The 26,709-nt window shown below is 36.9% G+C and overlaps 1 protein-coding gene and 1 long non-coding RNA gene across 8 annotated transcripts in view; one reads left to right on the forward strand and one right to left on the reverse strand.

Annotated features, from left to right (window-relative positions):
- The window catches only part of LOC139361443 (uncharacterized), a 286,740-nt gene that overhangs the window by 93,773 nt on the left and 166,258 nt on the right, over positions 1-26,709 (reverse strand). The gene's annotated exons all lie outside the window — the stretch shown is intronic.
- The window catches only part of LOC139361445 (lysine-specific demethylase PHF2-like), a 65,318-nt gene that overhangs the window by 6,663 nt on the left and 31,946 nt on the right, over positions 1-26,709 (forward strand). For 3 of the 7 annotated variants that reach the window (XM_071090053.1, XM_071090047.1, XM_071090050.1), the window contains 2 exons: positions 917-1,209; positions 17,681-17,905. In XM_071090053.1, the coding sequence (XP_070946154.1) occupies positions 917-1,063 (147 nt within the window). In that variant the 3' untranslated portion in view covers positions 1,064-1,209; positions 17,681-17,905. Of the gene's footprint in view, positions 1-916; positions 1,499-17,680; positions 17,906-26,709 lie in introns of those variants that run through there. The other 4 variants (XM_071090048.1, XM_071090051.1, XM_071090049.1 and 1 more) reach the window with 2 other exon arrangements.

The following is a 26,709-nucleotide window of genomic DNA, read 5'->3' on the forward strand; positions in this document are numbered from 1 at the left end:
AGTCACAGCTATTTAGGAAAGAGCTGTGGATTTCCCAGGGTCTGGCCCAAGCTGTCTCCAAGGATAACCTGGGATCCAGTCCCAACTCTGGTGGTGATGTAGCTGCCCCGGCCTTGTCTCCTGGCCCTGAGTGTGGTTGGGAGGCCGGGGGAGCTGGACATAGGCTGGAGCTTCCTCTCTCTGTCTGAGTACTGCCCTCATGTGGCCTGAGCGAGTCCCCTCAGCTCTGGGCCTCGGTTTCCCTGTCTGTGTGGTGCAGGGCTGGACTGACTAGTCTGTGCTGCCTGAGATGCAGTCTCTCCCCAACTCCCTTCCATGGAGCCTGGGGTGGGGCTAGGACCAGAGAGCTGCTCCCAGGGAGGCCCCAGGCTGCTGGTGAAGCTGCAGCGGTGGACAGGGCACCAAGGCACAGGCGGGCAGGAGCTGGAGCCTGAGCTGGGCCTGGAAAGGCCTGTGCTGGTCTCTGCTGCTCCCTGATCTGGAGCCATGAGAAGCCCCTTCATGGGAGCCAGGTGAGGTGCCAGCCACTCCTCTCTCTCTCCCAGACAGGATCTATGTCACACTCACCCCTGTGGACTGCCTGGCCCTCACAGGACATTTTCTCCACAGCCTGAACGTGGAGATGCAGAGGAGGTAGTGCCTTGTGTGCTGTCTGCCCTCAGGCTCCATAGGATAGGGTCCTCCCTCTAGCTGGGTCGGTGCCGGACACCTCGGGCTGAGTACTGGCTCATCCCCCCTGTGGGTGACCTGGACATGACCGTCAGCCTTGATGGGCCTCTTCGTGATGTGGAGGGAAGGAGGAGGTGGGCTCTGGGGTCGTGCAGGCCGGCCCCTCGAGTCATCTGGCTGCTGGACGGTCATAGTTGCCCTTGGTGGGGTTGGGGTTGCTTAAAAGGCTGCTCCTTTCTCTTCTCAGGCACTGACAGAGCTCTCATGGGCCCCAAGGCCTGCAGCCACCCAGGGGCAATTGTCGCCTCGTCCACCTCAGCTATGCAGGGCCCAATGGGGAAGCCTGAGCTGGCGTGCCTGGGACCTGGATCCACCCCCAGCATCACCTGCTTGATGGTCAGTGCACTGAAAGCGGCTATTTGGTGGCTTCCAGAGCATATGAAGTGTAACGGATGTTGAAACTGGGCAGTCTGACTCAGTTTCCCAACTTCAAAACTGCCTGCTGGTATATGGAAAAGCACCTGCTGGAGGCGTTCAAAGGTACTGGTCACTCCAGGGTGGGCGTCCAAGCCTGGGGCTCTTGACTGTGGGGGCGGCCAGACCTAGCTCAGGGCTGATTGTCTGGGTGTGAGTGCCGCCTTCGTGTGGCCTGAGTCGGTCTCCTTGGCACTCAACCTTCTGGGCCTCAGTTTCTCCATCTATATAATGCAGGACCAGATTGAGCAGGCTGGGCCTCTCCTGATTGGACTGTCCCTTGTTTTAGAAAACACTGGGTTGTTGGTTGAGAGTGGTGAGTGTGCATGGCCTTGGTGCAGGTATTGATCACAGCTGCTCCACCCTCCATTCTTGCCTCGATTGGGAAGGCGGGGCCCTGGCTCTGTCGCCAGCTGAGGAGAGGGTGTGAGTGGGCTCTAGGTCCACTTAGGATCCCTCAGGGCTGTGGCAGCTGGACTGTGAGGCAGGCTTGTGGCTCGCTCCCGGTCCTGTGGAGGCACTGTGGCATCTCTGGGCCGCCCCTTCTATTGCAGGTCCTGCCTGGCCACACCCTTAGAGATGAGAGCAGATGACTCTTGGCAGCCACTACCCTGTTCAGGTCTCCAGACTCTGCCCAGCAGCATGAGGGAGCCTGCAGGAGGATTTGCATTTATGTGTGATTTCCTTTCTCAGTGTGCCCTTCACCGGAAGTTGCTCTTAGTTACTCTTTTTTGGTTCTGATAGCAGCCAAGAGCTCTTTTATCCAGAATCCTTTGCATTCTGGCCCTAGTTTGAGAAGGAAAAATGGTCATTAGTCATGGCTTGCCAGGTTTCAGTAAGATTTTCTTATTGCTCCCTAAATGTGGAGCAGTACAAATAAGGTTCAATCTTTGTTATTTAGGGAATATACTACTTTGGAGACTGACTAAACTCCTGTAGCAACAAGACACCAAAATATAATGTCTTAAGAAGCACTTTATTTCTCTCTTGAGTAACAGTGTGCAGTTGAGGGATCCAGGGCCGGTGGGAGTCTCTGTTCCATGTCTTCTCCTAGACACCCATCTTTAGTGGCTCTTACTCCCATGCATGCTCAACATAAGGTCTCTATTCCTGGTTCCATGGGAACTGCAACGGTGTTATTTTCCAGGCAACTTCAAAGGGGCGAGGAAGTGTAGGCAAATTTGATCTTTAAAATGGTGACTAAATAGTAGTGTGGCTATAGAATTTATTGTCCAAACCCGAGCAACTTTGAGGGGAGAAGGGGAGTGCTAAACATACTTACATACTTTTTGAAATATTTATTATCAGCAATTTATTTTTATTGTATCGGCAGATCTAAAAAATTGTTCTGAAGAAAATTATAAAATAGTTTTAAAAATAGCTTATTTTCGTATGCCTACTGCCATAGAAAAGGAAACTGTTGGCTGCGTTGTGTGCATCCAGAGAGAGTTAAGAATGGAGAGACTGGTTATATTACTGGACATCATTTAGATACAAGCTTCTGTCACAGTGAGAACCCTTCTTGCTGTGCCCACACAGATGTCTCATGTACTGTGAGAGGAAATCAGGGGAGAATCTGGAAGCACAGAAACCTTCAGGGCCTACCTTAATGCAACCATTAATAAGGTAGTTAAACATGAAAAATTCTGGGAAAAATCCTAAACTAGGATGACAGAAGGACTGATAGGAAACCTAGTTTTTAGTTGGATAATCGTATATCCTGATAAATATCAAAGAACAATTCTAAAAGAACAAGAAGGTGAGAGCTAAACTTGTGTCATCGGAATTCATTGTAAATATTAAAGACATATGTGAACTTCGAAACTTTAACAGTCTTGACATAAATGTAGAGGAATATAATTATGATGTAATAAATAGTGTTTTCTTTATAATGTTTTTAATATTCAGGACATTTATTTCTGTGTATTATGTGAAATAAGTGTAACTTTCTTTAAAGGTAAAAATTTCAAGCCCCAAGCCCTGTTACTTAAGTCAGGATGATGAGAATGATTCAACACAAACATTGAGTAACTATCCAAATTGAATATGAAGAATTGTGTGGTAGTTATAAGCATACCTAAATCATGAAACTGGATTTAAGAAATGTTGGTGTGTAGCAAAGGGTAATTCAAATAGTAGAGAAATCTGGGAAACTTCAAATTTTGGGAGGAGGTAAGGACGATAAGGAGGACAAGAATTATCTAGGGAGGCTGGAGAAAAACTAAGAGAATACGGTGTCTGAAGAAAAAAATATTTCAAGGAACAGTGATCATGATGTCAAAGGAGTAGATTGAAGACACTGTTGCTAAGTATAATATAGCAGGATACCTTACACTTAGAACTGTATTCTTTGTTTATATATAAATATATGGCCAATGTATAAGTAGTTACTTGTATTCATCACCTTCATAACTGTCCCAGTGTAGAAGCAGAAGAAAATACGCCTGAATGAAATAGGTTCAAGAGCGAATGGGAGTAGAGTAATTGAACACAAAGATTAGACATAAACTGCTAAAAAAGAGGGGAAATCGGGTTCCAGATGGAGGCCAACTGGGATAAAGTTGTTTTTTTTTTTCACATTAAATGACATAATTTTATTTTCTTGTTTTTTTATGTGAAGAACTTGGTAGAGGAATTACACAATTTCAGATGCAGAAGAAGAGTATTGTTGGAATGATAGGCATGAGTAGATAACAGGTGTGATGGTTAATACTGAGTGTCACCTTGATTAGGTTGAAGGATGCAAAGTATCATTCCTGGATGTGTCTGTGAGGGTGTCACGAAGGGAGGTTAACAGTTGAGTCAGTGAATTGGGAGATGCAGACCCACCGTCAGTCTGCGCGGGCACCCTCTAATCAGCTGCCAGCACAGCTAGGATAAAAGCAGGCAGAGGAACATGGAAGGGCTAGACTGGCTAAGTCTTCTGGCCTCCATCCTTCTCCCATGCTGGATGCTTCCTGCCCTCCAACATCAAACTCCAAGTTCTTCAGCGTTTGGACTCTTGAACCTTCCTCAGTGGTTTGCCAGGGGCTCTTGGGTCTTGGGCCACAGACTGAAGGCTGCACTGTTGGCTTCCCTACTTTTGAGGTTTTGGGACTTGGACTGGCTCTTGCAGATGACCTATCTTGGAACTTCACTTTGTGATTGTGTGAGTCAATACTCTTTAAAACTCATATATATATACACACAATATATATGTATATAATATAATATATATAATATATATTTATATATTTATTTATACTATTAGTCCTGTCCTTCTAGAGAATCCTGACTAATAAAACAAGTGGGCAAGCCTTAGTCACAGTAAGAGGAGTGAACATTATTTAGAAGCAAAGACAGTTCGCCCATATGGAAATGAGATGTAACAGAATGTAGGTATGGATATATGAAGGTGAGCAGCTGTAGCGACTGGAGATTTTGAAGTTCTTGTCAAATTATTACTTTTTTACAAGTGAAATAGAAAATAAAGTCATCAACAAAGTAAAAATGAAAGCGGAAAAAATAAACATGAACTGTTACTCTGGGAAAGGATGAGAGTGAATGGAGCAGGGAATATTATTTTTTTCTGGGAAATATAAAGACATGAGCTTTGAGATCATGAATTTCAGTTGAAACAAATCAACCTGATTTATGACTTGATGGGTCATTACTTTTTAATGCTGAATACTATTTCATTATTTGGATATATTACAGTTTATCCATTTACCTAATTAAGGATACCTTGGTTACTCCCAAGTTTGGCAATTTTTAATTAAGTTGCTATAAACATTCTTGTGAAGGTTTTTGGGTGGATGTGCTGTCACCTTCTTTGGGTAAATACCAAGGAGCATGATTGCTAGATTTTATGATAAGAGTTTTGCTTTGTTTTGTGAAAAGTTAGACGAACTGTCTTCCAAAGTGGTGTAACATTTGCATTCCTACCAGCATCACCAGCATTTGGTACTGTCTGCCTTTCATATTCTTCAGGCTCCATCTTCATAATTTTTTTTGCACTTACTTTTAAAATAAAAGTCATTTCATTCCCTGCTTCATTTCTTAAACATCCTTTAATGAGTACCTTAAAGTCAGAAATCCCCAGAAATTGAAAGTGTCAACTGTATATTGAGAGCTAAAGACTGCAAAGGAGTGATACCAAATTGGTGATTATTTAAAACCTCAGTTGAAAAATTCTAATAGCTAAAGAAGAGTTATGATATTTTCATACATATTTCTTTCTCTTTTACATGTGTAAACTTAAGATAATCTGGAGTATTGTGTTCTTGGGAAAATCAGAGCTCTTCAAAAAAATTATTGTTCATAACGTTTAGAAATTTAGACCTAACATTTTCATGGTAATTCAACTAGAGTAAACTTAGCTAAACAGAGCCATTTATTGGCCTGTTGTACATATTGTTTTAGACATATATATTAGATAATAAAATACTGAAGGAGAATAAAAGAATATGAAACTACTTTGAGAAAGTATCTAAGAAAATAAGCTATTTGTGGCCTTTCTACTACCTATACTCAATTTAGAATAATAATAGGGTAATATACATCATTGATCGGTAAACTCAACTTGCTAAGAAGCATAAAAATATAGGTAGGAGATTTCAGTGAAGAATATTAACATTCATTAACAAGTTCATAAGATCAAATGCTTAAAACCAGAATACTTCAGTATCCCAAAATTTTAAAAGATTTTTTTTGTGTGCATTTTGTTTTGCTTTGTTTCTTGCCAGTAGCCTTCTCCTTATTAATATGAGAGTAAAAGGCCAGTGAAAATTCATATGAATAATTTTATAAACAGACATTTTATAGAGTTAAATATTGATGTTCCTAATTTATTATTGTAAATTGTTCACCAAAAATGAAAAATTTAAAAAGGGTAAATTTGAAAAGAAGGAAATATTAAGGGAAGTAGAATAAGTAAAGTTTACCTAAGTCATAACTTAGATTAAAAATATTTGCAATCAGTAGGATTTCCTCGGACATTTCCCAACAGGGACAAAATGGCTATACAGTGTGGATAGTAAGAATGGTTACTGCCTGCTTGTGTACCTTTTGGAAAGCACAATACTGGGAATGTAGTACTTCAGTTTAGAGCCTGTGAATGTCTCTCTCTTTCTAAAAGTGCATAGAGAAGTGTGGGAACTGAATTTCCAAGATAATGAAGCACAAAGCAAAAAGTATATATGTAGAAGTCACACTACTGGATTTTAGTTATTTCATCATTTAACTGTACAAGACTCCAGCAGCTAACTGAACTTGTCCAGCTTCATCCTCTCATCTGAAAGTTTGAATATTAATAACTCTCTCACCAAGTGGTAAGGATCAGGGTATTAGCATGCATAATGGGACTTGGGCAGGGTTTGAAACATAGAAAATGCTCAATAAATGAGACATACTATCTTATTAAACTCTGATTGACCATTGGCCATAGATAAGTGGATGTTCTCTCAAGGGTTAGAGAAAATCGGCATCGTTGTGGGCTTTTAAAAATTATTAGCTCACTTAAATTAATAAGTAGTTATTTTAAACTTTATTATTATAATAAACTCTATACACACACACACATATATATCAATAGGACACACAGAAATATATAAGGAGAGATGCGTGATGGGAATCAGCTCACATTTATTACTGTGGAGGCCCACAAGTCCAGTGTACTGTCCGTGAGCTGGAGAACCCATCCTCTGCTTTTTGTTCTATTGGGGCAGTCTCTAATGAATTGGATGATGTCCACCAACAGTGGTGAGAGTGGACCTTTTTTTCTCCTGATTGTTTACTACAGGTTCAAATGCTAATACAGAAACATCCTCACAGACACTCCCAGAAAGGGTGTTTCCCCAGCTATCTGGGCATTCCTTAACCCAGTCAAGTTGACACATGAAATTAACCCTTAGGTCAGCACAGAGGCTCACACCTATAATTCCAACACTTTGGAAGGCTGAAGTAGAAAACTTGCTTGTGGCCAGGAGCAAAGATTAGCCAGGGTAACATGATGAGATGCTGTCTCTACCAAAAAAAACCAAAAAACACAAAACACGTGCACACACACAGCGGGGTATGGTGGTGCACACCTGTAGTCCCAGCTACTCAGGAGGCTGAAGTTGGGAGGGTATCTTGAGTTCAGGAGTTTGAGGTGACAGTGAGCTATGATGACACCACTGCACTGCAGCCTGGGCAACACAGGGAGACTCTGAATTTTAAAAAATTACCCGTGACATAATTCAACATAATATGTTGAATAATATACGTTCAACATTGTAAAATTTAAACTAATATAATGTTGGTTGTGCATATATCACCTCTAGGGAACTTGTCATATAATTCCTTAATTTTAAATTATTTCTGATTATTCTCTAGCTGTAAGACCCTCATTATAAGATTATGAAAGATTTGGATAGAAATTTGGTTTCATCTCCAATAACTTATTAGCACAAATTTGTCTTATAAAGAAAATCCAATCAGTAAAGACATAAAACAAGTTAAAATATTAGCTTTATTGTAAACTGACAATGAAAATTTAATCAGTAGTATTTTGAATAATGTGCATTTTCTTGTCTTTCAATAACAATCACTGGAATTAAAAAGAATCATGCATGGATATGTCAGTTGTTTAACTGACAAGAGAAGGGACTTTGTTAAAACCCTTTTTATATTTAATAATGTTTGCTACTATTATATAAAAAATTATGTTTACAGTTACTTAGTTGCTTTAATTGTATTCTGGCAGAAATCCTGCAATTCTTTTATCATGAATTGGAAATCATACCACTTACAGAAGGTGATAATATTTAGACATTGAAAGATACATGGAATAAAAAAGCAAAAAAACTATACATCTTCATTAGGCTTGTTGGAATATAATTATTTTACTTTTTAATACTATCATGTTAAATATTAAAATTTTCAGTTTGTGTTACAATGTTTAGAGCTGTATCAATCTACTTGTCTGGTTTGAAATGTGCAATTTTGTGAAACAACAGAATAACTCATTGAATAAATCCCAGTTTTATGCTAGATAAGAGAGAGGAAAAATATGTATCTGAATCCTTCATTCTTCTGTCATTCAGTATAGACTTTTGGCTGCTTCAGCTATAAAGACATCCAAAGAATGGCTTTCATTACAGCAGATTTGGCCTTTTCACATTTAACTCACATATTTTGGAATAATGCACTTGCAAGGTTAAAGCTGTCTGTGACTTAAAAAAAATCCAGTGTGTCTTTGGTGGCTAAAATCATTTGGATATAATAAAAGGTTTTTTTATATATCAAGGACAAGTAATTGTCAAAATCTAACAGTAAATGTAAGTATTTTAATTTCTGAATACATTTTGAAAGTTCTTTGGAAAATGTCTGCAATATGTAATTTAGAAAAGTCTTAAAAAACATTTTAATGGACACATTTTAATTTTATAAAGGGCTACCTAGTATAATTTATCTTTTTTATTTTTGAAATTAACTCATAGAGCTCTCTATAAAGCCATGAGTAAACATTGAGGAATAATTTTGATGACCTACTGTAAAATACACTGATATTAATCAAATAGGTTTAAAAGTTAATTAATTTCTAGCATCAATTTCTCTGTGAACGTAAGAGCTTATATGTGTGTTTATGTGTATGTGTGTGTATGTTTCTGGAGACTTAGAATTACATAGACCAAAACTGCATCTTAATCATCTACATGATTTTTAAAACTGGTTCAGAAGTTTGGATGTTTGCATATGCAGGAGGTAAATTTGGTATGATCATGCAAATCAAAAGGATTTTATTTTTCATGTGTTCAGGAGAGAGTATCTTTAGTACTTCAGTTTTGAGTGGAAAAATTGGTTTGTTTATTTAGAGAATGTTCAATTGTGTTGTTGCAAGTCACTCTTCAGGTTGCAGGCAACCCGTCATTAATAGAAAGATTCTATACCTTTCAACAAGGGACTTTTTATTTCTTCTGTAACTTTCCCCAATGCCCTTCTCCCCAGGAATGATTCATTCAATGAAAACCAGTACCAATGGGAGATTACCTAAAGATACTATTTTTCATAGAAGGTATTTTTACTGCTGTTGAAATATAAAAAGATCAGTCAGTTCTATTCATTTGTGAATTTTCACCAAATGTTTTCGCTATATTCGAAATATTTTCACTCAAACCTATGTAGTTGACAGGGCTGGATCAAAATTGGTATTATTTTATTTTTTGGTAGAAACATTAGCCCCCCATTGTTGAAAGCTCCGCCCTACTGGCTGAAGTGAGCTTTATGAAACTAAAAGGGCCAGTGCCCCACTGCTCTTCTTTTTCTCTCTCCCCCCCCCCACTTTTTTTTTTTCAACTTTTAGAAGCCAGGTAGTAAAGGCTAGCATTTAGAAAGTTATCATGCATGCCCAGGAGAAGTCACAGGTTGAGAGGTGACTTCAGAAAACATTTTAAGGTTACACCTCTGACTATCTTTTTAAGATACAAGAATAAAAAATAATAAAAACAGAATCAGTAAACCCTGAGGAATCAGGGAAATCAATTTCCAGAGTTTCATATTGTTACATTCAAACGTTCAATGTTCAAGAAAAATCTCAAGGGATACAAAGACCACAGAAATATATGGCCTGTTCAAAAGCACAAATAAAATGAACAGAAACTGTTCTTGAAAATGTTCTGATAGCAGATTCACTAGACAAAGATTTTAAAACAACGGTCTTAAAGATGCTTAGAGAACTAAAGGAAGACATGGAAAAAATCAAGAAAATATGTATAAACAAAATGAAAAAATAAAATGATAGAATCCTAAAAATACAAAAATATTTTGAAGCTAAAAAGTACAGTAACTGGAATAAAAAAATTAGAAGGTTTTAAAAGCAGCCTTGAGTAGGCACAATAAAGAATCAGCAAACTAGAAGAGAGGAAAATGAAAATTATTGAGTCTGAGGAATAGAAAGAAAAAAGATGGAGGATAAGTGAACAAAATTTGATTGACTTGTGGGAAACCATAAAGCGGAGCAATATGTGCACTGTGAGGGTCCCAGATGAAGAGTGATAGAAGTGGACTGAAAGAATATTTAAATAAATAATGAACCCAAATTTTCAAATTTATTGAAAATTATGAATATAAAGATCCAAGGAGCTCAGTAGCTCCAAATATGATAAAGTAAAATGTTCTCACATCAAGACATCTTCTAACAAACTTTTGAAAGACAGAGTATTCTAAGCCAGAAGACAAGTGACTCTTCATATACAAAGAACTCCTGACCTCAGGTGATCCACCGGCCTCAGCCTCCCAAAGTGCTGGGACTACAAGCGTGAGCAGAAAGTGATATTTTTTAACACATGGAATGATCCAGACTTGTTTCGTCATAATTTTTCTAACCATGTACTGGGATATCATTACAAGAAAACTCAGTGTTGACATTTTAGCGTGCAGTGACAAATCTTTCTCCATATTGCAAGGACCCGCTTCCATTATACTGATCTCAAAGGGCAGAATGTAATGTCCTGTTTAACTGGGAGAAGGAATATATCAGTATTGAAATATTCTTATAGACATGTTACCTTATTTTTATCTTTTTTTTTTTTTTTTTTGAGACAGTTTCTGTCTGTTGCCCAGGCTAGAGTGCAGTGGTGTGATCTTGGCTCACTGCCACATCCCTCATTCAAGTGATTCTCCTGCCTCAGCCTCTTGAGTAGTTGGGATTACAGGTGTGTGCTACCACGCCCGGCTCGTTTTTATATTTTTAGTAGAGATGGGTTTCGCCATGTTGGCCAGGCTGGTCTCAAACTCCTCACCTGAAGTGATCCGCTCAGCCTCCCAAAGTGCTGGGATTACAGGCGTGAGGCACCTGGCCTGACATACGTGCAAATCTTATTCTATAAAAATGTGTTTTTGTACGTATAATAGTTTGAAAACTAACATCGTATCTATAAATAACTCTTTATAAAAATGTATAGTTTTCATTGTAAAAACAAAAGGAGTGATATTATTGATGCTAAATAATCCCATCACTCTAAACCACAAAAGTTGCCCCCATCATCATCTTCAGTATTTCAAGAACTGCAAGATCCAGTTGGTGTTAATTGATGGGGAAGTGGTAATCAAAGAGTCTTTATGAAATATAAATCGTATTTTCCATTTCATGGGTCTTGCTAATTCTGAATGATACCTAGGGGAAATGCTCAGTTAAAATAAATGAGTAACTGGGTCACTGGGCATTCAAGAGATCATTTGCAGTGAATTAAAATCTATAATAAAACTCACACTTGTTTCCATGCTTATTATGTTCTCATGCTAAATATATTACAATGTTTTATGAAGTACTCTACGTAATATCATAGAAATTGATAAAATTATATTTTACTAAGATAAAATAGCTTAAAATTATAACTTTTCAAAATTTATTTTTATGTATAAGAATAAAAAAGCCCTTCTCCATCTGCTATTGCATTCTGCTTAAAGTTCTTTAATTTTATTATCACATTATATACATGTGATATCTTAATTAAAATATTAATTTTAATCATCAACCCTAGAATAAAACTTAGACAAAAAAGTACATATAATATGAAAAAAAATGAATTAAGATTTCAACAAATATTTCTACCTAAAAGTAAAATAATACCAATTTCGATTCAGTATTGTCAACTACATATAGCGAAAACATTTGGTGAAAATTCACAAATGATTAGAACCGACTGATCTTATTATATTTCAACAGAAGTAAAAATAGCTTCTGTGAAAAATGATATATTTAAGTAAACTCCCATTGGTACTGGTTTTCATTGCCAAATTTTTAGCAAATCATTCTGGGGCAGAAGGGAATTGGAGAAAGTTACGGAGGAAATAAGAAATCCCTTGTTGAAAGGAATAGAATCTTTCTATTTATGAAGGGCTGCCTGCAACCTGGAAGAGTGACTTGCAACAACACAACTGAACATTATCTAAATAAACAAACCAATTTTTGCACTAAAAACTGAAGTACTAAAGATACTCTGCTGAATACATGAAAAAGATAAAATCCTTTTGATTTGCATGATCATATCAAATCTAGCTCGTGTATATGCAAACATTGAAACTTCTGAATCATTTTTTAAAATCTTAAAAATTCATGTAGATGATTAAGAGGCAGTTTTGGTTTATGTACTTCTAAATCTATAGAAACACACAAATACACATGAACACACACATAAGCTTGTGTTTTCACACAGTAATCCTAGAAAATTCTTAAACCTATTTGATTAATATCAGAAGTACATTTTGCAGGAATAGTCATGATAATTGTTTTTCAACGTTTAGTCACAGTTTTACATTATAGAGAACTCTGAATTAATTTCAAGAATATGAAAGATGGCTGGGTGCAGTGGCTCACGCCTGTAATCTCAGCATTTTGGGAAGCCAAGGCGGGCGGATCCCCTGAGGTTGGGAGTTTGAGACCAGCCTGACCAACATGTAGAAATACTGTCTCTACTAATAATACAAAATTATCTGGGCATGGTGGCCCATGCCTGTAATCCCAGCTACTTGGGAGGCTGAGACAGGAGAATCACTTGAACCCGGGAGGCAGAGGTTGCAGTGAGCTGAGATCACGCCATTGCACTTCAGCCTGGAAAACGAGTGAAATTCCATCTCAAAAAAATAAAAATAAAAAAGATAAATTAGCACCGGGCACAGTGGGTGGCTCAGGCCTGTAATCCCAGCACTTTGGGAGGCCGAGGTGGGCAGATCACCTGAGGTCAGGACTTCAAGACAAGTCTGACCAACATGGAGAAACCCCGTCTTTTCTAAAAATACAAAATTAGCCAGGTGTGGTGGCACATACCTGTAATGCCAGGTACTCCGGTGGCTGAGTCCGGAGAATCGCTTGAACCCAGGAGGCAGAGGTGGTGGTGAGCCGAGATCATGCCATTGCACTCCAGCCTGGGCAGCAAGAGTGAAACTCTGTCTCAAAAAAAAAACAACAAACAAACAAAGTTAAATTATACTAAGTAGCCCTTTTTAAAAAAAAAATATGTCCATTAAAATGTTTTATAAAGACTTTTCTAAATTACATATTGCAGAAATTATCTTCCAAAGAACTTTTAACTATATTCAGAAACTAAAATATTTACTTTTACTGTTAGATTTTGATTCACACTGAAAATCAATGACTCATCCTTGACAAAACCTTTTGCTTTATCTAAATGATTTTAGCCACCAAAGACATACTGGATTTTTTTTTTTTTTAAAGTCACAGATAGTTTTAATCTTGGAAGTGCATCATTCCAAAATGTGTGAGTTATATTTGAAAAGGTCAACTCTGCTGTAATGAAAGCCATTCTTTGAATGGTGTTATAGTTGAAGCAGCCAAAAGTCACACTGAAAGCCAGAAGAATTAAGTATACAGATAACATATTTTCCTCTCCAGTCTAGCATCATACTGGGAATTTATTCAATGAGTTATTTTTTTGTTGTTTTACAAAATGGAACATTTCAGACCATACAAGTAGATTCTGATACAGCTCTAAATATTATAACACAAACTGGAAAGTTTAATATGTTAATATTACAAAGCAAAATAGTATCTCAATGAGTCTTAATAAAATGCATAGTTTTATTTGCTTATTTATTTCATGTATATTTCAATGTATAGATATCACTTTCTGTAAGTGGTATTTTTTCCAATTCATGATAAATGAATTATGGAATTATTGCCAGAATACAATTAAAGCAACTAATAAGTTATTTTAGACGTAAGTTTTTGTAATTTTTAAATAAAAGTAGTAGCAAACATTGTTAAATATAAAAAGGATTTCAACAAATGTCCCTTCTCTTGTCACTTAAACAACTGACATATCTATGCATGATCCTTTTTAACTCCAGGGATTGTTATTAAAACAAAAGAAAATGCTCATGATCCAAAATGTACTAAGATTAAATTTTTATTGTTCACAATAAAGCTAATATTTTAACTTGTTTTATGTCTTTAGTGGTTAGATTTTATTTATAAGACAAATTTGTGCTATAAATTGTTGGAAATAAAACCAAATTTCTATCCAAATCTTTCAGAATTTTATAAAGAGGGTCTTACAGTAACAGGATAATCAGAAATAATTCCAAATGAAGAAATTAGATGACAAGTTGCATATAGGTGATACATGTACAACAAGCATTATATTAGTTCAAATGATACAATGTTGAATATACATATTGTCATGGTTAATTTTTTTTTTCTAATTCAGGCAGAGTCTCTCTGTGTCACCCAGGCTGGAGTGCAGTGGTGTCATCGTAGCTCACTGTCACCTCAAACTCCTGAACCTATCTACAGTACTTACTATCCACATTATATACCCATTTTGTTCCTGTTGGGAAATGTCTGAGGAACTCCTACTGGTTGCAAATATTTTTCTTCTAATTTATGACTTAAACTCTACTTACTCTACTTCCCTTAATATTTCCATCCTTTCAAATTTACCTTTTTTCTTTATTTTTGTGAATAATTTACAGTAATAAATTACTAACATTAACTCTATAAAATGTCTATGTATAAAATTACTTGTATGAATTTTCATTGGCCTCTTGCTTTTGTTTTAATAAGGAGAAGGCTGCTGGCAAGAAACAAAACAAAATGCACACACAAAAAAACCTTTTAAAACACACTTCAAGATACCGAAGTCTTTGGTTTTAAGCATTTGATTGTATGAGCTCATTAATGAATGTTAATAGTTTTTACTGAAATTTGCTACCTATATTTTTATGCTTCTTATCACTGAGTTGTTATACATACCAGTGATTTTCATGACCCTATTAGTATTCTAAATTGAGTGTGGATAATAGAAATCCCATAATAACCTTATTTTTGTTAGATAACTTCTCAAAGTAGTTATTTTATTCTCCTTTCTTAGTTTATAATATAATAAATATGTCTTAATATGTACAACAGGCTAATAAATGGTTCTGTTTAGCTAAGTCTAGTCTATATAATGAAAACGTTAGGCCTAAATTTCTAAACATTATAAACAATTTTTTGAAGAGCTCTGATTTTCCTAAGTATACAATACTTCAGACTATCTGAAGTTTACACATGTAAAAGAGAAGGAACTACATATGAAAATGTCATAACACTTCTTTAACTATTAGAATTTTTCAGCTGAGGTTTTATATTGTCACCAATTTAGTGTCACTCCTTTGTAACCTTCAGCTCTCAGTATATAGTTAACACTTTTATTTTCTGGGAGATGTTTAGACTTTAAAGAACTCATTCAAGATTGTTTAAGAAACAAAGCAGGGGATGAACTGAAGACTTTTATTTTGAAAGTAAGTGCAGAAAAATTATGAAGATGAAGCCTGATGAATGTGAAAGGCAGACAGTACCAAATGCTGATGATGCTGATAGGAATGCAAATGTTACACTGCTTAGGAAGACAAGTTCATCAACTTTTTAGGAAAGTAAGCAATCTCTTTTCATATAATCTAGCAATCATGCTCCTTAGTATTTACGCGAAGGAATTGAAAACATGTCCACACAAAAACCTGTACAAGAATGTTTATAGCAGCTTAGTTAATAATTGCCAAACTTGGAAGCAACCAAAATGTCCTTCATTAGGTAAATGGATAAACTGTAATACATCCAAATAATGAGATATTATTCAGCATTAAAAAGAAATAACCTCTCAAGCCATAAAAAGACATTAAAGGAATTTTAAATGCATATTTCTGAGTGAAACCAATCAGAAAATGCTACATACTGTATGACTTCAGCTACATGACTTTCTGGGAAAGACAAAACTCTGGAGACAGTTAAAAAAAGTCAGTAGTTGCCAGGAGTTACAGGGGACAGAGGGATGAGCAGCTGGAGCACAGAGGAATTCTAGGGCAATGAAACTCTTCTGTATAATACTATAATTATGATTATTATATTGAGATTTTAAATAAAATTCAAATTTAAAATGCAGTAACTAAGAGGGAATCAGGTTGATTTGTTTCAACTGAAATTCATGATCTCAAAGCTCATGTCTTTATATTTCCCAGAAAAAAATAGTAATTCCTGCTCCATTCACTCTCATCCTTTCCCAGAGTAACAGTTCATATTTATTTTCTCTCCTTCCCATTTTCACTCTTTGCTGATGACTTTTCTATTCCACTTGTAAAAAAAAGTGATAATTTGACAAGAACTTCAAAATCTCCAGTTGCCACATCTGCTCACCTTCATATATCTATACCTACATTCTGTTATCTTTCGTTTTCATATAGGTGAACTGTCTTTGCTTTTAAATAATGTCCACTCCCTTACTGTGACTAGGTCCTGTGTCCTGTTGTATTAGTCAGGATTTTCTAGAGGGACAGGACTAACAGAATAAATGTATATATAAAATGAGTTATTAAAGAGTATTGACTCACACAATCACAAGGTTGAGTTCCCTGATGGGCTGTCTGCAAGCGGAGGGGCAAGAAAGCCAATCTGAGTCCCCAAATCCCAAAAGTAGGGAAGCCAGCAGTGCAGCCTTCAGTCTGTGGCCAAAGGCCTGAGAGCTCCTGGCAAACCCCTGGTGTATGTCCAAGAGTCCAAAAGCTAAAAGAATTTTAAAGTTTGATGTTTGAAGGCAGGAGGCAACCAGCACAGGAGAAAGGTGGAGGCCAGAAGACTTAGCCAGTCTAGCCCTGCTGTGTTCCTCTGCCTGCTTTTATCCTTGCTGCACTGGCAGCTGATTAGAGGGCACCCACCCAGAGTGAGGGTGGGTCTGCATCTCCCAGTTCACTGATTCAACTATTAATCTCCTTTGGTGATACCCTCACAGACACACCCAGGAACAATACTTTGTACCCTTCAATCTAGGTGGCGCTCAGTGTTATCCATCACACCTGTAAGTGAAATATGAACAGTCTGAATTCAATATATGATCCTCTTTGCATAAATTATTATCTGTCATTTGTAATACACATTATTCAGAACATCGGAAAAATCTTTCCTGACGTATTTCTTATTTAAAAGTAATGAGCATTTTTATAGTTTTTATATAATTTATATCATTTACACGTCACAAAATTCCCATAATTATGTTGGCTTTAATCATCAAAAATGTATTGGTGTACTTAAATACAATCACATTGCATCCCTTCTCTCCAGCAGATGTTGTAAAAGAAACTATCACAGCTGGGGGAAACTGATACGCAAAAGTGTAAAGCTTGGCAGAGAAAAGATTAATTTTCTGTACTTAATGCCCTTGATTCTTGAAAACTTTAAACTTTTTTCACAGTAAGGCCAGTGATTTCATTGTCTGGTGGGCAGTGGACAGATGATAATGTTCTGCTCTACTTTAATTTATGATGAACCAAAGAGAACCGGTTGTTTCTCTAATGAGTTTGCAAGAGATGCTTCGATGCTGAAACATTAGCTGCATCCTTTGGACTACTGTGATGGGGAAGTGAGAGGTAGTTTTAACAGCTTGCTAAAATTATCACCATTAGAGTTAATGAAGCACTAAAATATCCATACCAGATGTTTCAAATGGTTAGATTTGGGGGAAAGCATGTAATAAATTTACATTTTGGCACTAAGTACAAATTTTAATTTACTCTGATTACTTTATAGCCCATCTGGAAGGCCATTTGAAGGAGTTATGGAAAAGCTATGAAATAAGTTGTAATCAAGAGATGACACTTTATTGGCAAAGAAGCAGAAGAGTTTTACACCCAATGCCCATATTGCTCAGGAGGTTCAAGTTACACTTGCCCAGAACCTATTATTGAATCACAGACTTAGAATCAATATGGGAAGCAGATTAACTAAATTACAACAATTGGCACCAAGGCTTAATCTCTTCACAGACCAGGTAAATCTTCTAATCTATGACCATATACTTTATCCTTATGTATTTACTGAGCAAAAGAATAAACAGATTTCTTGTTACAAATTATTATAAAAGAGACTGGACAAGTGAAAAGGGATGATTGAGCTCCTAAGCTTTCCCATGGATGAAATCAAACAAACCTAAAGCATAGGGAAGTATGAATGCTGTTGAAATAGCATGTTCAAAAATCTTAATATAAAGTCTGGCATGTAATGATAGGTAGCCATTTTTATTAATCACGATGCCGGGAAGGATACTGAAAGAAAAGCATTGGAAACTCCATGATGTTACAAATTTTCCTCAAGCCCAAACCATTATAAGCTAGTGGGCCTCTGTCCAGCTCTCAGCTCCAGAATACATTATTTAGACTAGTCAGTGTTTGCTACCAGGTGTTAATTTTTAAAATTAGTTGTCAAGATTTTAAAATTGCAATTTTCTGCATTAAAATTTGGATTCCTAATACTCCTTTAAAAATCAGAACGTCTGGCACACTTCAGCTGAATCTGAGAATGTCTATAGTGTTTAGTCTTTAGACAGAATATACCAGCATAAGGGCCGTCTTCCCATCTTCCCTCAGCCCTTTTTATTTCTTTCCTTTTTTTTTTTTTTTTTTTTGAGACATAGGCTCTCTTCGTCATCCAGGCTGGAGTGCAGTGGCACAATCTCGGCTCGCTGCAACCTCTGCCTCCCGGGTTCAAGTGATTCTCCTGTCTCAGTCTCGCAAGTAGCTGGGATTACAGGTGCCTGCCACCAAGCCTGGCTAATTTTTTTATTTTTTATTTTTAGTAGAGACAGGGTTTTGCCGTGTTGTCCAGGGTTGTCTCAAACTCCTGACCTCAGGTGATCCACCCACCTTGGCCTCCCAAAGTGCTGTGATTACAGGCATGAGCCAGTGCACGTGGCCAGCTCTTCCCATTTCTAAGCCAAACATCAAAAGCCAGGCTAATCCTTTAATATTTGTGATTTGGAGATGGAATTCAAATACACATCCACATTTTATATGTTTAAATATTTAAGTTATAAACCAAGCCAACAAACTGTTATATAAAATATATTTTATCCTTCTACCTTGACAAATACATCTTCATAATTGCCCAGAAGGCTAAGCTCAAATTTGTGATTCTCAAAGTTCTGGGGTGGCACATGGTGCCAGAGGAGGAGACCATCTTCACACTGTGGTTTTCACTCCTGCTTGTTCATCCCTGCTCTCTCCCAGAAACCCCAGTCTACTTGTACTACAAGTTCTGTCCATTGCCATGAAGGACCCCGTGCCTGCTCCTCAGGTCTGGGGGTCATCATGTGGGAAGAGGGTGCAGTCTCCAACATTAGGAGGATAAATCTAGAAAAGAGGCTCACACAAGTCATTGAAGCAATTCAAACCCATTTGGGGGAGAACTTTGGGGTTCAGGGCTTGTGAAATGGGGTTTTGGAGCAGGCTCCCAATGGCATGTCCCCTGGACTCTGCAGCTTCTTCACGGTGGGGAGAGGCGGAGCTGGAGGAGGGCCAGAAAGTGTTGTTCTGTGCTCAGGATGAAAGCCAAAAGGCAGTACTGTGGATGACCATTCATGAAATGTGTTCCATTGTTTTCTTATGGTTGCCTCAAGATGAAAATGTTATTCTTGAAATTCAAGTTTCTATAAAAAATGATGACATGAAAAATAATGTGATGGGTTTTAAGAAAGCAGAAAGGGCTTAGTTCTTGGAGATTATTTTACCCATTTATGTCACATGCCTAGGATGTGCAGGTGTTGGAGTTTAAGGCCTTTGGTTAGCCATCTTCCTCCTGTTCATATTGCAGTGCTGTGTTTATGTTACATAGTAGCCGTTCATGAAAATTGTTTGTCTTAATGCCAGAGTATGAGTTTTGTGGAAAACTCATTAAATTATTTCAATTGAAAGAAGAAGGAAATTAGCAAAGTTTCATCTAAAGAGCCTTTTAAGAAAATGCCCTTAAAATAGTGATTCTCTTTCTGCTTTCAGGATCCTATCACTCTTAAAAATTATTGAGAATCTAAAAGAGCATTTACTTATATGGCTTATGTCTACATTTACTATAATCAAAATTTAAAATGAGAAATAGAAAAAGTATGTATTAGTGTATTCAAATTAAAACTTAATTCTATTTTTATGAAAATAACTTTCAAAACAAAAAAAATTATGTGGCATTGATTGTTTTACACTTTTGCAAATGTCTTTGATATCTGACTTCACAGAAAGCTGAATTCTCATGTGTATTTTTGCATCAGTCTTTTACAATAGGTGGTTTTAGTAAAGGTTATGAAGAACCTTCAGCCTTACACAGATAATATTAGGTGGAAAAAGGAGAAGCATTATAGTAGACGTTTTTAGGTAGTTTTAGTCAGTCTCTGGCACTACACCAAAACTTGAGAAATGATTGGTTTTGAAAGGCTAGTTGCAGTGTGGAATCATAACAATGCACTTTTTATGTTCCGTTACTTCAGAGTACATTGAGATCTCAGGCACTTTGGATTATTCTTTAATCCATGCATTATTTTGTGACATCATATGTTGGTCATTGGAAAATATTGGTCCATTGGGTTATGCTGGTATATTAATACACAGTATCAAAAATCATACTCATTTCTGAGGGCTCTGCTCTGTTCCTTTGGTCTATATCTCTGTTTTGGTACCAGTACCATGCTGTTTTCATTACTGTAGCCTTATAGGATAGTTTGAAGTCAGGTAGCATGATGCCTCCAGCTTTGTTTTTTTGGCTTAGGATTGACTTGGCAATGTGGGCTCTTTTTTGGTTACATATGAACTTTAGTTTTTTCCACTTCTGTGAAGAAAGTCATTGGTAGCTTGATGGGGATGGCATTGAATCTATAAATTACCTTGGGTAGTATGGTCATTTTCAAGATATTGATTCTTCCTATCCATGAGCATGGAATGTTCTTGCATTTATTTGTGTCCTCTTTTTTTTTTTGTTGAGCAGTGGTTTGTAGTTCTCCTTGAAGAGGTCCTTCACATTCCTTGTAAGTTGGATTCCTAGGCATTTTATTCTCTTTGAAGCAATTGTGAACGAGAGTTCACTCATTATTTGGCTCTCTGTTTCTCTGTTATTGGTGTATAAGAATGCTTGTGATTTTTGTACGTTGATTTTGTATCCTGAGACTTTGCTGAAGTTGCTTATCAGCTTAAGGAAATTTTGGGCTGAGACGATGGGGTTTTCTAGATATACAGTCATGTCGTCTGCACACATCTACAACCATCTGATCTTTGACAACCCTGAGAAAAACAAGAAATGGGGAAAGGATTCCCTATTTAATAAATGGTGCTGGGAAAATTTGCTAGCCATATATTGTAGAAAGCTGAAACTGGATCCCTTACTTACACCTTACACAAAAATTAATTCAAGATGGATTAAAGACTTAAGTTAGACCTAAAACCATAAAAACCCTAGAAGAACACCTAGGCAATACGATTCAGGACATAGGCATGGGCAAGGACTTCGTGTCTAAAACACCAAAAGCAACGGCAACAAAAGTCAAAATTGACAAATGGGATCTAATTAAACTAAAGAGCTTCTGCACAGTAAAAGAAACTACCATCAGAGTGAACAGGCAACCTACAGAATGGGAAAAAAATTTTGCAATTTACTCATCTGACAAAGGGCTAATATCCAGAATCTACGAAAAACTCAAAACAAATTTACAAGAAAAAAACATCCCCATCAAAAAGTGGGCAAAGGATGTGAACAGACACTTCTCAAAAGAAAACATTTATATAGCCAACAGACACATGAAAAAATGCTCATCATCACTGGCCATCACAGAAATGCAAATCAAAACAACAATGAGATACCATCTGACACGAGTTAGAATGGCGATCATTAAAACGTCAGGAAACAGGTGCTGGAGAGGATGTGGAGAAATAGGAACACTTTTACCCTGTTGGTGGGACTGTAAACTAGTTCAACCATTGTGGAAGACAGTGTGGTGATTCCTCAAGGATCTAGAACTAGAAATACCATTTGACCCAGCCATCCCATTACTGGGTATATACCCAAAGGATTATAGGTCATGCTGCTATAAAGACACATGCATGTGTATGTTTATTGCAGCACTAATCACAATAGCAAAGACTTGGAACCAACCCAGATGTCCATCAATGACAGACTGGATTAGGAAAATGTGGCACATACACACCATGGAATACTGTGCAGCCACAAAAAAGGATGAGTTCATGTCCTTTGTAGGGACATGGATGCAGCTGGAAACCATCGTTCTCAGCAAACTATCGCAAGAACAGGAAACCAAACACCGCATGTTCTCACTCATAGCGGGAAATTGAGCAATGAGAACACTTGGACACAGGAAGGGGAACATCACACATCAGGGCCTGTTGTGGGGTGGGGGAGGGGGGAGGGATAGCATTAGGAGATATACCTAGTGTAAATGACGAGTTAATGGGTGCAGCACACCAATATGACACTATTCATATGTAACACACCTGCACATTGTGCACATGTACCCTAGAACTTAAAGTGTAATAAAAAAAGAGAAAAGGAGAAGGGGTAGGAATTGGTCTTTTGAACTAATTATAAGAGGGGAGAGAGCTGCTATATGCTGGCAACATTATCTTCATGGTAGTCCATGCACAACCCTGAGAGAGCAGAGGCCCAAGTGAGAGTGAGCTGCCTCATGCTGAAGAAAGGAATATCTCCCCAGGTCTTTCAGGAACCCCACTGACATCTTTGGAAGATAAGAGCCAGGTTGCTCCCTTGGCATGGATGTGGGCATTGTCACCAGGACTACTAGCAGGGGCAATACTGAGGCTCCCTCAGGAGGTGGGCAAGGAGGTACTGGATCTCCCATATATAATCATGATAGAGAGCCTGGCTCACAAGCATCTGTGGACCCCTCTTCAGAACCACCAGGAAACTTGGAGTAGCCTGTGTGCCTGTTGCAGGAGAAAGGTAAGTGTGGTAGTCTCCTGTGAGTAGATGAAACAAGATAAAAAAAATCTCAATTATTGATGAAATGTGACCAATTATATGTAGTGATGTACAGAGGACATTTATTACTTCTATCTATTCTATGACAGTGTCCAGTTCCTCTTTTAGTCTCAGTGGTTCATTGTAAATATGAAATAATATATTGCAGGGACTTGTTTAACCTGTAGAATTCTGAGAAATTTTAAGTAGATCTTGGTACTTTTAAAAAAGTGTATGGATACTTTCAGCCTGGTTAAAGCCCTAATACCTTCAAAGCAATGCTTGCATAAGCAACAATAACAAAATAATTTCCCCATTGCCACATTTCATTATGTTCCCATTCCTCTAATTTTGCACCTACTCCCAATTTTGCTGTGGAGGATCCATTTCATCTACTTTTGATCTCTTGGCATCTATGGCAAAGAGTACTAGCCTTTCAACCCTGAAAGGTTTTCATAAGATTCATCTGAATCTTTGTATCTAAAAAGCATTGAATTGCTTAAGTTCTCACCAATGCTTATCAATGGATATGAGCCGTGACAATACTGGAGGTCCTTCAGTTGGCTTCGTGAGCAGAACTATCAACAATGGGGAACATGAACTGGAGCAGAAGAGGACAGACTGAGATATACCATATGGTGACTGTAGCTGAAAGCCAAATACATGAGTGTACACACATACACACCGGAGGGCTATCAGGAATTCTTGAGGATAAACACATCTCATGAGGGCAGGCGATAGTGTAATCTGGAATCAATGAGGAGCATATTGAAACTATATAAATCCTGCAGGAAAAGATAAAGATAAAATGTTCTACATCAAAAGGAATGCAGCTTAGAAGAAATATAGGATGAGAAAGGACTATAGCAATATGTAATCCCTGACAAAACAGGAAAAAGTAACAAAACCAGATGTTTCAAGACACCCCCACTGTTTATGCATGGAGTTCAAAGACTCCCCAGTTCCATTAAAAGACTCGTCTTTCCTTGAAAAACTATTACTATTGAAATCCTGACCTAATGAAGATATCTACTAGAATATCTCAGAATAAATAACTGAATATTGAATAATGAAACCTGAGTGCATAAGATTAAATGATATTGTAACAACTCAAGATAAGTATGAAAGTTCAATCTAAGGTTCATTCTGCCATAGGAAAAACAAAGCAACTGTTTGGATAATTCAGAAACATGTTTTTTTTTAACTCAGTAGCAAAGATCTTTAGTAGAGATGAGACCTCTAGACCTCATCTCTACTAGACATTTTAGACATGTATAGTCAGGGTGATAGCCTGAATATACATCTGCATATAAATTTGGGGGTTTTATCATGTATGTAAGTCTGAGTTTTTTATTTTGTTTCATTTTTTTATTTTCAGTTTTGTATTTTTTTATTTTTTTCATTTTTTAAATTTTTATTTTGTTTCATTTATGTAGGTGTCTGTTTTTATGCCAGTGCCATGCTGATTTGCCTACTATAGGTTTATAGTATATTTTGAAGTCTGAACACAGGTATTCCCTTGTGTTTAGAAAGTCAGGTAGTGTGATGCCTTCAGCGTTGTCCTTTTTGCTTAGGGTTGCTTTGACTATTGAAGATATTTTGAGTTCCAGCTAGGCACAGTGGCTCACACCTGTAATCCCAGCACCTGGGGAGGCTCAGGTGGGAGAATCTCTTGAGCTCAGAAGTTTGAGACCAGCTTGGGTAACATAGTGAGACCTCATCTCTACTGAAATTCAAATATAAGTTAGCCAGGTGTGGTGGTGGATGCCTCTAATCCCAGAATACTCGGGGGGCTGAGGTTGGAAGATGGCTTGAGCCTGAGAGGTTGAGGCCTTAGTGAGCCCTGACTATGCCACTCCATTGATATTTTGAGTTCCACATACATTTTACGAGTTTTTCTACGTATGTGAAGAATGCCTTTGGTATTTTGATGGGGATTGCACTAAATCTTTAAATTGCTTTGGGAAGTATCATTTTAATAATACTAGTTCTTCCAATCCGTGTGCTTAGAATATCTATTTTCATATATCATCTTCAATTAGCATTTTATACTTTTCCTTGTATAGGTCTTTCTCTCTCTTTTTTTTTTTGTTAAATTGACTTGTAGGTATTTTATATTCTTTATAGTTATTGCAAATGATTTATTTTTCAGGTTGTTCACTGTTGGGTGTATATAAATGCTACTGATTTTTGTATGTTGATTTTGTATCCTGCAACTTTACTTAATTCGTTTATCAGTTACAAGAGTTTTTTGGTGGAGCCTTTAGGTTTTTGTAAGTATAAGATTATATCATCTGCAAACAAGGCTAATTTGACTTTTTCCTTTCCAATTTAGATGTCCTTTATTTCCTTCTCTTGCCTAATTGCTATGGCTAAGACTTCCCATATTATGTTGAATAAAAGTGGTAAAAGTAGGCATCCATGCTTTGTTCCGGACCTTAGAGCAAAGACTTTCCATTTTTCTCCATTCAACACAATGTTAGCTGTGGGTTTGTCCTATGAAATCTTTACTATTTTGAGTTGTTTTTCCTTCTATATCTAATTTGTCAAGAGTTTCTATCATAAAGTGATGTTGAATTTTCTCAGACGCTTTTCAGCATCTATTGAAATGATCATATGGTTTTTGTTCTTGCTTCTGTGGATGTTACATATTATTCCTGCATATGGTGTACCATACTTACATTCCTGAAATGAATCCCACTTGATCACGGTGAATGATCTTTTTAATGCATTGTTGAATTTGGTTTGCTAATATTTTGTTCAGGATTTTCACATTTATTTTCACCAGTGATACTGGCCTATAGTTTTCTACTTTTGCTATGCCGTTTTCTGGTCTTGGATCAGGGAAGCTAGCTTCATGGAAAAATTTATGAAGTATTCCCCCCTCTTCAATTTTATTTGAATAATTTGAGTAGAACTAGTACTAGTTCTACATTAAATGTTTGGTAGAATTGATTAATGAAGCCATCAGGGTCTGGGATTTTTTTTTCATGGGAGACAATTTTAAGTACAGCTTCAGTTTTCTTGTTATTTGTTTGTTGACGTTTTCTATTTCTTCATGGTTCAATCTTGGTAGGTTGTATATGTCCAGGAATTTATCAATTTAGTCTGAGTTTTTGAAATTGTTGGCATGTAGTTGCTCATAATATACTGTAATGAGTATTTGTATTTCTGCAATCTCAGTTTTTATGTCTCCTTTTTGGGTTCTGATATTATTTATTGGGGTCTCTCTTTTTTCTTAGTCTAGCTAAAGGTTTGTCAGTTTTGTTTATTTTTTTAAAAAACAACGATTTGATCATTTAATCTTCTGTATTGTGAGACCACTTTCACTTATGACTACCCTGGTATATTTGATTTTGTCTTTCTACTAATTTGAGGTTTGGTTTGTTCTTGTATTTCTGGTTCCTTTAAGTACATCATGAAATTTTATTTATGATTTCTTTATTTGAATTCTTTCTACTTTTTCAATGTAAACATTTATTGCTGTAAACTTCCCTCTTAATACTGCTTTTTCTGTATCTCATAGATTTTGGTTTGTGATATCTCCATTTTCTTTGTTTTAAGGAATTTTTACATTTTCTTAATTTTTTAATTCATTCATTGGTTATTCAGGAGCATGTTGTTTAATTTCCATGTATTTGTGTAGTTTTTAACGTTTCTCTTGTTACTTATTTCCAGTAGTAGTCTCTTGGGTTTAGAAAAAAACAAACAACCCCATCAAAAAGTGGGCATAAGGATATGAACAGACACTTCTCAAAAGAAGACATTCATACAGCCAACAGACACATGAAAAAATGCTCATCATCACTCGT

This window comes from Macaca nemestrina, unplaced genomic scaffold, assembly GCF_043159975.1.
Source record: "Macaca nemestrina isolate mMacNem1 unplaced genomic scaffold, mMacNem.hap1 Scaffold_50, whole genome shotgun sequence".
NCBI lineage: Eukaryota > Metazoa > Chordata > Mammalia > Primates > Cercopithecidae > Macaca > Macaca nemestrina.